Genomic DNA, 13,558 nt, shown 5'->3' with positions numbered 1-13,558 from the left:
GAAGATGCCAGCCTGTTAGAAGGTATTGTGTGTGTTAGCTTTATTGTGCAACATGGAATCTAATCTGACCTATGCACACCCACAGGGCACTTCTTCCCAAAGGCAGTATGGGAAAAGGAACTTAAATGCAGACTGTCTGTAAGGAGATCCACCCTGCTCTTATACTGCAGTTCCCTGCTCTTCCTGCACATGGGATGTGGAACCAAGGGTGACAGGCACCTGTCTACAGTTCTACATCATCCTAAACCTGATGCATGGAAGCAGCTCTGTGGACCAACTCCTGATTCAATACGTACTGTGGGTTCTTGTCAAAGTAAAAAAAAAAGGAAAATTTAAAAATACCTACGTACATACATACCGCCTGGAAATACTCTGCAATGCTAAAAATGATCATCTTTGCTAGTAAGACCATAGGAAATGAGTTTCTTCTTTGTATTTCCCTTCTTTGTATTTTTACTTATTTTTAAAATTAAAAAAACATGCATTGCTTTTTAAATTAGAAAAATAACATAAAACTGTAAGAAGAAAAGGCTAGACATTCTGGTAAGATTTTTAGCTAATTAACTCATTAGCAAATTAGGGTAGAACATTCACTAGGTACTTACTTATTATTTCTGATATTTGGGAAACTAATTTTCCCTTGGGCCTTCTGCAGGAGCTATGAATTAAAGTGAACAGTTCTTGAAAAATCTGCTCCCCTATCTTAATGTTCCCAATTTAACTGAGAATAGCTTCATCCAATAACAAACACACTGAAGCAGGCTCAAGTCTGGAACCCCACGCCCACCCCACCCCACGAGCCTCTCACACCTACTCCTGGGAAAGAACCTCCTACAGCTTCCAGGCTCTGACTCACCTTTCCAGGGAAAATAACACTTAGTAACGGCAGTCACACTGTTTTGTGACAAATGATGTCGTCAATATCACTGGGGACCATGGTACTCATTACCATGGGTCTCTGGATATGGTTAATGTTTTCTTGATTATCCAAAATAGTTGACCTTTTAAGATGTCTACTTGCTTCTGTCTTACCACTGAATGACTCTTTAGTCATCCATTAGATGACTAAAGAAACACCTCAACGTACTAGAGGGCGAACAGGGGCCCATGGAAAAATTACTGAAATGAGTAAAAATAAAATCCTAACGGTCATCTTTTCCCTCTTACTCCACCTAAGAGGACCAAAGACCTATGTTAGGTTAGGCCACTCACAAATGTTTAGACTTTGAAAGAGTTATAATTCAAAGTTTGAAATATGTTTTATATTTTAAAAAGCCTAGAGTTACCAAATTCCCTGTGTACAACATATTCTCAAAACTCTGGTCCATTTTGTAATGCTCCATGGCCAAGAAGAGAGTGTTGATTATGATGCAGATGGTGATGGCCAGCTCAGTAAAGGGGTCAGTCATCATGGTTCTCAGGGCCTTCTTAATGCACAGCCACCGGGGGCTACAGTCCCACACGAGGTATTTGGATGCCAGGTTTTCCCCACATGGGAGGCAAGGTTCCTGTGATTTTTCTTGTTCTGGAGAAGGAGAATTGAAAGAGCACTTGAGGAGTTAGGTCTGAGCCAGTCTGGCTGTTCTTTGCCTGTGTGCATTCTTTCCTCCCTCTTCCCTAGCATCTCCTGTGCTACAACATGATCAGTCAAGAAGGGTACTGACGCATAGCTAGGAAGGTTTCCCACACTCAACTTCCATGTGATATAGTCAAGTACTTCAAGTCTTTATGCTTACATTGAGCATCTGGGAGCAGGGCTGCACTGTGAGAGATACAGATGGGGAAGTCAACACTGACTGGCTATGAACCCATGAGAGAGACAGACACAAGCCCAAGTTATGTTCGCTCAAGGAAGACCATGGTGACGGCTGTACCAGAGCACAGGAAGCTACCAGGGCTCAGGGGAAGGGGAAATATTCAGGCAGGGGCATCTATAAGCACTGAAACAAAAGGCATGCTATCATTTGGTTGAATTCAGGCCAGAAAGCAGCTGCACCCTGATTTCCACACAATTTCAAGGCCTCATGAGATGATGCAATAGGCTAAGAACCCATTTAATCCCATTCTTGCTGGGACTTGAGTCCTGCCCTTGAACACGAACCCCTCAGTTTGGTCCCTGTTGCCTCCTGTTAATCAGGTCCATCAGATGGTTCCAGCCTGCATACGCAAGTCTTCTTCTATTATTCATGCCAGATTCCTATTCTAACTTCAATGACAACTGTAACCTCCTGGAAACTTCTATGTCTTCTCTTCTTTGGCTGGCTATCATTGTCACTGAAACTTCCTGTGACTGCCTGGCCTGAACGAGAAGTCCTGTTGATGCACTTGGTCCCACCACTACCCAAGTGGCAGCTCAGGGTGGGCCCACAAGGAAGGCCTGTTTCTTCCAAGCCATTTTGCTCACATGCTCCAAAGAAGCATGGGGAGTCACTCTGCAGGAAGTACAGTGGGTTGCAGAGGGCTTCTGGGGGGCTAGAGAGAGGGAGAAGGGAAGGACATCCTTGAAGTTAGGCTCCCCCTTGGTCTTGGAACAGAACTTACCGTGCATGGTGATGGTAAGGATGCTCACAGCGCTCAGTGCTCTCTGCCTTTGGAAGGGGTCTCCGTGCTCATCACAGTGGTCCACTGACAGATTCTGGGACAGTCGTTTGGTTTGTTCAAGTAGGTGTGGCTGTAAGAGAAGGCATGGTGGACCATCTAAGGGAAGGGGCGACCTCTCCTCAAAACCTGACAAACTTTGTTTCAATGCTACAGGCAGCAAAGATGCTCAACTCACTTCAACTTCATGGCATGCCAAAGGTGCAGTTTTAATTCACATTTAATAGATAAGAGAAATATGGTTTGAACATTCATATTTCTTACGTATGCCCATTTCTAGAGTCTAGAGTCGTACCTACAGAAACATTTCTTTCTCCGTGTTTTATTCATTGTCAACAAAGAGCAAAAAATATTTTACAAAAACTAATGCACAATGGTTCAGGGTATGAAAGCAGTAAAAAGTGCGATTTAGAAACAATGTTTGCGAGGGGCAGAAGTGGTGTATAAATTTAGAAAGGTGGATTGAGGCCACATAGTGAAGTGCCTTGAGTGGCTGCCTAAATAGATTTTGAAATAGTCAGTAACTAAAAAGAACAGTCAAAATAAATATCACAAAATCCATATACTAAACTTCAAGCACTCAGGCTATGTCTAAGAGCTTACTGATTCTCACCTTATCTACAACTCTAAAGTTTCTAGAGATTAAAGGACATAAACCTTCAGCTATCCAGAAAACTCAGGTATCCGTAATTACTTATTCCCCCAAAGTTCTGACCAACCATGGCCCCAGAGGGAACTATCCTTTTCTGAAAAGCTATTCTAAAGGGAGCCTGTAGTCTTTCTATAGCTATTTCCTATTCTAGTTAAAGGGAAAAGACACTTTATGTTAAGTGTCTGGGTCTTTGTCTATTGCTTTGTGAAATGAGGAAAAACTTGCAAAATATTAAAAAATATATGCAGTCTCTTGAATATGCTGTGATCTGACAGCAAAGAAGCCTCTAAATCATGAGATCTTGCCCTGTCACTCCATCAGAGAACTGCTCAGAGCAGTGGGTGAGGTCCGTGCATCTACTTCTACAAAGGCCCTTGAACTCCCTTTCCCCACCCCAGGCTCAGGCACACACACCCACCTCCTGCCTGCTTCATCCTCCCCCTACCTCAGTAAAGAGGCTCTAGCTATTATTCCCTGGCCTGTATCACCAACATCTTCCTCTCTTCTGACTTCTCTTCTCCAGAATTAAAACATGTTCAAACATCCCCCACCTTAAATGATAAGAATAAGCTTTCTTTTTCTACAGTACATCCTCTCATAGCTTCTTTTCTGCATATCCTACTGCCTACTCAGTAGCCTGACTGGAATGCCCCATAGGCACCTCAAAATTGGCACATGCAAAACTTGCTATCTTCCTCGCCCCCAGAACATGCTCTTTGCCCATCTCAGTAGATTACCCACCAACAAGTCTGCTACCCAAGCCATAAACCCCACCCTCTACATCTAGTCAATTGCCAAATCTTTTCCTCTGCAGATCACTGTAACCTGTTCATCTCTCTTCATCCTCACTGCCCTAACCATAGTTTAAGCCATTGTCACCTCTTACTTGGATCACTGCAACAACTTCTTAATTGGCTGCCTCCAGTCTCGCACTCCTCCAGTCCCCTCTCTTCAATGCATCCAGGATTTCCACAATGTAAATCTAGTCATATCACTCTTCTGCTTAAAACCTTTCCATACTGCTTACCACTTGCTCTCAGTGTAAAGAACGAACTCCTTAGCTTGGCTTCAAGGCCCTTTTATGATGGTCCATATCTTACCACTAGAGCCTCTTGCCACCCCCCCCCAACCTCATCTCACACACACATACGCGCGCACCCACACACACTTGCACATTTTCTACTGGGTCATATTCTGCTCTCCTTTGCTTCCAGGCCTATGAGTGTGCTGTCCTCTCTATGTGTAGTGCTTCATTCTTCCTTTTACCCGGTTAATTCATCCTTTCAGCTTACACACTGCTTCCTCTGGGAACTTTTCTGATCCACTGCTCTTTTCCCAGCCCCCACCAAGTCTGGGGTTGGTTGTCTGAAGCAGACGCTATTGTTGGCCCCATCCATACGTCCTCAGGCTTCCTTTGGCAACCCAAACACTTTTGCCCTAACACATAGCAAGTCAGAAATACAGAAAAATTATTGTTTCCTGACCCCAGAAGTCTTGAACCAATGATGGACCAAAGCTGGTGTATAAATACTCTAGTGCCCTCACTCCAGGAAGATTAAACTGGCTTAATAATGCACATTAATTGGCCACCTTCTCTTCCATGTGTCACTTCTCCCCTCCCCTCTTAGTGCTTCCTAAGATCACTTCCCAAACAATCTACTTGCACTCTTAACGTCTCAGGGTTGGCCTTGCAGGGAACAAACATTGCCCCTAAGACGATGCTCCTGCTCTGCTCTCCCTCAGTGATCATCATGTCGGTCATCACACTGAACAGTAACTGCCTCCTTGTCAGTGTGCCTTCATCATTACTTGCCTGTGTTATATATCCCATGTATCCCCAGTGCCTACCCCAGTGCCAAATAAACACTGTCAACATTTTAAATAGACATCAGTAAATAAATGGATAATTGAATAGACACATGGATGCAGGGAAGTATGTGCAAATGGATGAATGGATAAATGATTGAGTGAATGAATGAGTCCTTTCAATTAGATTGACAACTTGACCTGTCCCCCTGAACAGTGCTAAAGTATCATCAATCCCTTGGCCAAAACTTGCCTTTTTTGAAGAATCTTCATCAGAATCTAATCCTGGAACCTGGTCTTTCCCAGACTTTCTCAAAAAGAAGGACTTTCTTTTCTTATTACCAAATAGCTTTCTCTTCTTCAGGGAAAAAGATGATGCTTCAAGGGAATTAAGTGAGCTTCTGTCAATACCCATGGCAACCAGAGCCTTAGAAAGTGAAAAAAAGCAATTAATGAACAGATCACACTCCCCACAGAACACTGTAAATGACTTCGACCTCAGTAAGCATTCTCTCCTTTCTTCTGGTAGCACTGAACCATTTTGATTGCTCATTGCCCAACTGTAATATGCTAGCTTTGTCATTGTTTATGTGGGATGCTAGCTTTGTCATTGTTTATGTGGGGAACATGTCCTGTTTGTCCACGAGACTGCAGCCCTCGAAGGCAGGGTTGACTCTTAGACATCTCTGTGTAACTAACCCTTAGCACAGTGCCCTGTATGTGCTAAGCATTCAGTAAATGTTTGCGCTTAACGTTGCAGATATCAAGCACTTAAGATGGGCTTCCTCCTGATAAATCTCTGTGGAGGATGAGAAAAAGCATAAAACATGGCCCTGCTCTGAAATCTTAGAATCGAATCTTAGAATCTTAGAGCTGAAAAAATGTAAAGATGCCAGGGAAACAATAAGAATGGTCTGTAAATATAACAAGAATTATAAGAAAGGATCATGACTGTCATCTCTGCAGCCACCATGATTGATTTCCCAGACTCTCGCAAGCAAAGTCCCTGGACACGAACATCTCCAGCTTCCCACAGGAAAGCCTGGAGCAGAGCCTTAATTTACATATACACACATTTTATCCTCTAGACAGCAATTTGGGATCTATCTTTGAAGGTTCAGGTTTCAGAAGGTCAAAGATCATCAAAACCAAGGGTTCCCTTCCTCAAGAGCCCTGCGCCTGGACATCTTAGTGGGAGACTGTAGCAGAGCCAGCTGCAAGGGGCTTAAAAATTCTCAGAAAAGCACCAGTTGGGAAAGCACTGAGACTAGGCCTTATACAGAAACCTTGAGTGTCAGACCCCACAGCCTCTGGGGTCCTCCCAAGCAGACCCCACTGTCTGACACCATGTGCCCCTACCTCCTTCTCCTCCTTTAACAGCTGCTGGGCTTCCTGGAACATCTTCTCCTTGGCTTCTGTCTCAGCAGCTACATTCTTGTTCTGTTCCTCATAAGCCATGGTGACAACAGCCAGGGTTAAGTTAATCAAGTAGAAAGAGCCCAGGAAGATGACCACCACAAAGAAGAAGACTGAGTAGAGCCCTGAGGTGCGCAAAGTCTGCAAGGGACACAGCACATGCTGGCGACTGAATCCTTCCTCCGCAGAGGGGTGACTTGACCTCGAGTGGAGATTACACAGTAGCAATTGGTCTTTCCCCAGCTCTGGTTGGCTCAGCTACCTGCAGCATCATCTACTGCCTCCCCCATCACCTAGAGCTCCTGATGCCCTATCTCTCAGCAAGGAAATGCCATCTGTACATTCACACAGAAGTCATAGTGACTTTACTGTGATTTCTCAAGGGTATTTGCATTTTTTAAATTAAAAAGGCAAGAGAGAGAGCAATGCTGCATGAAAGCTGAAGCACTAGTGGTGGAACTTCAGTCAGTGGGGAATCTGGAGAGGGGTGATATTTCTAGGAAGAGGAGTTTTTTGTACTCTTCTTCCAAATATCACATTTATAGTCTCTTTTTTTTTGATGTTTCTAGTGGAATTTCTAAAACACAATTTAACAGTACAACTGTTTAGGATAAGAAATAGATGACAAAGGTGAAGGATAGATGGTAGGTTATAAATAAATGATGAAGAGATAGATAAGTGATGGAAAGGGAGAGAGGAGGCAGGGAGGCAGAGGGGCAGGGAAGAGAGGGGGAGAGAGAGAGAGAGAGAGAGAGGGAAATAGAGAGAGAGAATGAATAAATAGATAACCTGTTGATAAAGCTTCTCCCAGGAATCTTGGGTCATAAGCCGGAACACGGCAAGAAAAGACCAGCCAAAGTTGTCAAAATTCGTGTAATTATAGTCAGGATTTTTATTGGTATGTTTGCATTCAAATTGTTCAGAACAAGCCCTAGATATTGGAAACAAAGGAACAGAGAAAGAATTACATACCCTGCAGCCCACCTCCCCTCGACACCCTGCCCAGGGCACTGATTCTTCCAAGAACCGTGGGCTCACACTCAAAAGTCCTAGGTGAAGAGAATATTTATAGAGTTGACCATCCTTCATCTTCCAAGCCTCCCAGTCTATATCTAAACATGGGCACTCATAGACTCTCTTCAAATGGATTGATTAGGAAGTTCATATCGGCAGTTTTTCATTGAAAAATTAAGTGCAGTGACATAGTGAACACTTTAGAGCAAAAAAAGGACATACAATGAATATGATGTCTCCCTCTCTCCCCACTCAGTCCCACTTCCTAGAGGCGCTGTTAAAGTTACTTTAGTAAATTTTCAGAAGTCCTCTATGAATATAAAAGCACATATGTATCAATATACATTTTCTATAATATATGAATGGGAGCATTCTTTGAACACTCTCTTGCACTTTGCTTTTTTCATGGAATGGTATTGATTGGAGGTCTTTTCCACCAGCATACAAGGAAATATCTCATTTCTTTTCATGTCCTACAGTTCTGGGATTTATATAAGTGCTAAATATTTAGCTAATGCTAAATATTTAGATATCAATTGTTATCAGTCCTCTATTCTTACAAACATCTGGGTTTTACTTTAAAAACAGTAGATATCTTGCATATAGGTCTTTGTCCACATCACCAAAAACACATCATTGAGTGCATCTATCGAATATACTATGAGTATGTACTTTCTTAATTTGTAATAAATATAGTATTTTTATCAAAGTAACACATGCATGTGGTTTAAAAAAAGTCACATGGCACCAAAAGGCTTGTAATGAAAACCATTCCATCATTCTTCATCTGTCATTTATACACCCCCAATTCAACAACTTTTAGCTCTTTTAGGTCCATATCTCTAAATATAGTGCTTTTACTGGGAGGAGATCAAGGTGGCGGAGTAGGAGGATGCTGCGCTCACCTCCCCCAATGACTACATCAAAAATACATCTACATGGGACTTCCCTGGTGGCGCAGTGGTTAAGAATCCGCCTGCCAATGCAGGGGACACGGGTTCGAACCCTGGTCCAGGAAGATCACACATGCCGTGGAGCAACTAAGCCCATGTGCCACAACTACTGAGTCTGCACTCTAGAGCCTGTGAGCCACCACTACTGAGCCTGAGTGCCACAACTACTGAAGCCCGCACGCCTAGAGCCCATGCTCCACAACAAGAGAAGCCACCGAAATGAGAAGCCCATGCACCACAACAAAGAGTAGCTCCCGCTCGCCACAACTAGAGAAAGCCTGCGCACAGCAACGAAGACCCAATGCAGCCAGAAATAAATAAATAAATAAATAAATTTATATTAAAAAAAATACATCTACATGTGGAGCAATTCTCCGTGAAAACAAACTGGACACTGGCAGTAAACTGGACACAAGACTGTAAAGAAAGATCCACACAGAGTCAGGCAGGAAGGGAGGAGAAGCAATCAGGTTGGGACTCCCTAGTCAGGGGCACAGAAGAGAGGGATATCATGGGCTCGGAGATCCTCCCTGGGGAGTGAGGGGTTCGAATCACATATTGGGCACCCCAGCCCTGGGGTCCAACACCAGGAAGACAAGTTCCCTTAGCTGGTTTGAAAACCAGTGGGACTTACAGGAGGGCTGTAACAAACTGAGACTCTGCTCATGAAGAACATATGCCCACGCTTGCTTAATCTCAGGAATAAGGTGGATGCCCGCTCTCACCACTTCTATTTAACATAACATTGGAAGTCCTAGCCACAGCAATCAGCCAAGAAAAAAAAACCAAAAGGCATCCAAATTGGAAGGGAAGAAGTAAAACTATCACTATTTGCAAATGACATGATACTATAGATAGAAAACTAAAGTCTCCATCAAAAAAACTATTTGAGCTAATAAATGCATTCAGTAAAATTTCAGGATACAAGATTAATATTCAGAAATCTGTTGCTTTTTATATACTAATAATAAACTATCAGAAAGAGAAAGCAAGAAAACAATCCCATTTAAAATAACATTAAAAAGAATAAGATACCTAGGAATAAACTTAACCAAGGAGGTAAAAGACCTATACTCTGAAAACTATAAAACACTGATGAAGGAAACTGAAAATGATATAAAGAAATGGAAAGATATACCGTGTTCATGGATTGGAAGAATTAATGTTGTTAAAATGTCCATCCTACCGCAAAGCAATCTGCAGATTTAATGCAATCCCTATCAAAATAACCATGACATTTTTCATAGAACTAGAACAAATAATCCTAAAATTTATATGGAACCACAAAAGACCCTGAAGAGCAAAAGCAATCTTGAGAAAAAAGAACAAAGCTGGGAATATCATGTTCCCTGACTTCAGACTACACTACAAAGCTACAGTAACCAAAACAGCATGGTATTGGCACAAAAATAGACACAGATCAATGGAATAGAATACAGAGACCAGAAATAAACTTGCGTACTTATGGTCAATTAATCTACAATAAAGGAGGCAAGAATATACAATGGGAAAAGAACAGTCTCTTCAATAAATGTGGTGGGAAAACTGGACAGCTACATGGAAAAGAATGAAATTAAAACATTTCCTCAAACCATATACAAAAATAAACTCAAAACAGATTAAAGACCTAAATGTAAGACTGGAAACCATAAAACTCCTAGAAGAAAACATAGGCAGAACACTCTTTGACATAAATCATAGCGATATTTTTTTGATCTTTCTTCTAAGGCACAGGAAGCAAAAGCAAAAATAAACAAATGGACTTAATTAATCTTAAAAAGTTTTGCACAGCAAAGGAAATCACTGACAAAATGAAAAGACAACCTACTAGATGAGTGAAAATATTTGCAAATGATATGACCGATAAGGGGTTAATATCCAAAATATATAAACTGCTCACACAACTCTATCAAAAAAACAAACAACCTGATTAAAAAATGGCAGAAGACCTGAATAGACATTTTTCAAAGAAGACATACAGATGGCTAACAGGCACATGGAAAGATGCAGAACATTGCTAACTGTTAGAGAAATGCAAATCAAAACCACAATGAGATACTACCTCAAACCTGTCAGAATGGCTACGATCAAAAAGTCTACAAATATCAAACGTTGGCAGGAATGTGGAGAAAAAGGAAGACTTGTACACTGTTGGTGGGAATGTAAATTAGTGCAGCCACTGTGGGAAACAATATGGGGTTCCTCAAAAAATTAAAAATAGAATTACCATATGATCCAGCAATTCCACTGCTGGGTATATAGCTGAAGAAAATGAAAACACTAATTCAAAAAGATACATGCACCCTAATGTTCATAGGAGCATTATTTACAATAGCCAAGATATGGATGCAACCTAAGTGTCCACCAACAGATGAATGGATAAAAAAGATGTGGTATAAAAAAGAATGAAATAATGTCATTTGCAGCAACATGGATGGACCTAGAGATTATCATACTAAGTGAAATAAGTCAGACAGAGAAAGACAAATATCGTATGACATCATTTATGTGGAATCTAAAAAAATGATACAAATGAACTTATTTACAAAACAGAAACAGACTCACAGACTTAGAAAACAAACTTATGGCTACCAAAAGGGAAAAGGTGGGGGGGAGGGATAAGTTAGGAGGTTGGGATTAACATATACACACTACCGTACATAAAATAGATATTCAACAAGGACCTACTGTAGAGCACAGGGAACTATACTCAATACTCTTTAATAACCTATATGGGAAAAGAATCTGAAAAAGATTAGATGTATGAATATGTATAACTAAATCATTTTGCTTTACACCTGAAACTAACACAACATTGTGAATCAACTATACTCCTATATAAAAAATTAAAAAGATGTGGTGTATATGCATACAATGGAATATTACTCAGCCATAAAAAAGAATGAAATTTTGCCATTTGCAACAATGTGGATGGACCTGGAGGGTGTTACACTTAGCGAAATAAGTCAAACAGAGAAAGGCGTATACTGAATGTTATCACTTATGCATGGAATCTAAAAAATGAAACGAATGAATATAACCAAACAGAAACAGAATTAAATATATAGAGAATAAACTAGTGGTTTCCAGTAGGGAAGGGGGGATGGGAAAAATAGAGGTAGGGGATTAAGAGATACAAACTACTATGTATAAAATAAATAGGCTACAAGGATATATTACACAGCACAGGAATATAGCCAATATTTTACAGTAACTTTAAATAGAGTACAATTTATGAAAATATTGAATCACCATATTGTACACCTGAAACTAATATATTAAAATTCAACTATACTATAATTTTTTTAAATGCTTACACTGATATTTGATTTACCAGTTTTAGTCTTTGTTGACTAGCTTTCTGCTGTGGTAGATAAGGCTTTTCCAACATCCCACCCCACTTCACCACTACTTATATCACTCTTCGTGGAAAATATCATGGCCTGTGTCATTGGGTCTCCTGGGTCAGATACATTTTTTCTTGGCTCTTTTGTGTTGCTCTTTCTAAGTTTTACTCCCTCATTTTTCTGGACCAAACCTCAAGTAGCTTTTTAGGAAGACTGGGTGATCTTTGCACATATGGATATATCTTTACTCTGCCTTCACAGTGGAGTTACAGTTTGACCAGAAATAGAATTTGGGGTTGAAAATAGTTTTTCTTCAGAAACATAAAATCACTGCTCAGCTATTATCCCTATGTTGTTGTTGAGGATTCTGATACTGTTCCTTTGTGGGTAACCTTTTTCTCTTTGGTTTTCAGATCTTTTTCCCCAAAGGTTCTGAAATGCCATGATAATGCATCTGACATGGTCCTTTTTCATTCATTGTGTTGGCTACTTTATGGGCCACTGAGGGATTTGCATCTTTAATCCCAGGGAAATTCTCTGTATTATCTTTGCTAATTTCCTCCCTTTTGCTTTTTCTGTGCTCTATTTCTGGAATTCCTACTTAGTCAAAAGCTGAAACTTCTGGATTGATATTTATTCTCATATTTTCTGTCTCTTTTGTTGCTTTATCTTTTAATTCTATATTGATTTTTTCTATTCTCCCCTTTGCACTTCTCACCACTATCCTACATGTGCATTTGCACACACATATACATGCCAACACCCCTCTTCAATCCACAAGTCTTGTTCTTTCTGTCTCCTAAATGTCTTTGGGATTCATCCATCCATTTCTCTTCATCTCCACTGAACAGCTTCGTGACTCTCATCTGTATTAACACAGCCTCCTAAGTGGCTGCCTCATCTACTCTATCCACCCATTCTCCATGTAGCAGACATAAGTGAGTTTTAAAAGTATCTAATCTGATCAGGTCTTGTTTCCTTTGTGATTGAGGTCAAAATCCTCAGCAGTGATGGGCTACCAGGTCCTGCATGGTTGGCTCCTGTCTCCTGCCCCTCTGCCTAACAAGCTGCTGGGCTTCTTACTATCCCCGCATGTCCTCATGTCCTGAGGCTTTCATCCTTGCTATTTGTACCGTCAGGAATCGTTTGCTCTATCTCCTCATCCACCAGAACTTCCCACTCATGCTTCAGATCCATGTTGTAGTCACCACTCAGTCAGTTCTCAGAAGAGGCAGTGAGTAAAGGCTGAAAAGCAGGCCTGGGCCCTGAACAGAGGCCTGTCTGGCAAGGTGGCCTCAGATCTGCCATCTCCTTGGAAACTACCACGTTATGATCAGTGTCGAAGGTCATGTACTAGGAGTTCGCTTACTGTAAAACTCCTGAGCTTTGAGACTATACCTAGACTGAGAGAGTTGTGACTGGCACACAGTTGGAAACCAAGGCTTCTGCATCTGTATGTTTAGATGGCCCACCCCACCTTGGATTTTGCTTATAGTAACCATACCTGCCCTGCATGGATGATGGATCAAAGAAGCACTGTTGTGACAGCTGTTGGGCTCCTCATTGAATGAAAACACTGTGGGTGCAGTATGTCCTGCCGAGGATCATTCTAGAGAGCTCAATAAACCTTGTGTTAAAACCTAATAAGTCTGTGAGTTTGACCTAATCAGAACCTGTGACCACCACGAGAAGACTTCCTTAATTTTACAGGCAGGGTTACATCTCTGTTATCTCTCTCAGTATCTACAGGTCTCTCTTATAACATTCATCAC

The 13,558-nt window shown here is 41.2% G+C and overlaps 1 protein-coding gene across 1 annotated transcript in view; it reads right to left on the bottom strand.

Annotated features, from left to right (window-relative positions):
* Nucleotides 1–13,558, bottom strand: part of SCN11A (sodium voltage-gated channel alpha subunit 11) — a 77,040-nt gene that overhangs the window by 40,997 nt on the left and 22,485 nt on the right. The window contains exons 9-13 of the mRNA XM_061196616.1: nt 7,262–7,403; nt 6,416–6,613; nt 5,310–5,483; nt 2,542–2,671; nt 1,287–1,525 (exon numbers count right to left, since the gene is read on the bottom strand). Coding sequence (XP_061052599.1) covers nt 1,287–1,525; nt 2,542–2,671; nt 5,310–5,483; nt 6,416–6,613; nt 7,262–7,403 — 883 coding nt within the window. The remainder of the gene's footprint in view (nt 1–1,286; nt 1,526–2,541; nt 2,672–5,309; nt 5,484–6,415; nt 6,614–7,261; nt 7,404–13,558) is intronic.

This window comes from Eubalaena glacialis, chromosome 7 (assembly GCF_028564815.1).
Source record: "Eubalaena glacialis isolate mEubGla1 chromosome 7, mEubGla1.1.hap2.+ XY, whole genome shotgun sequence".
In the NCBI taxonomy this organism is placed as follows: Eukaryota; Metazoa; Chordata; class Mammalia; order Artiodactyla; family Balaenidae; genus Eubalaena; species Eubalaena glacialis.
Note: the sequence above shows the minus strand (reverse complement) of the source record. Positions and strands in the feature narration are given on the sequence as shown.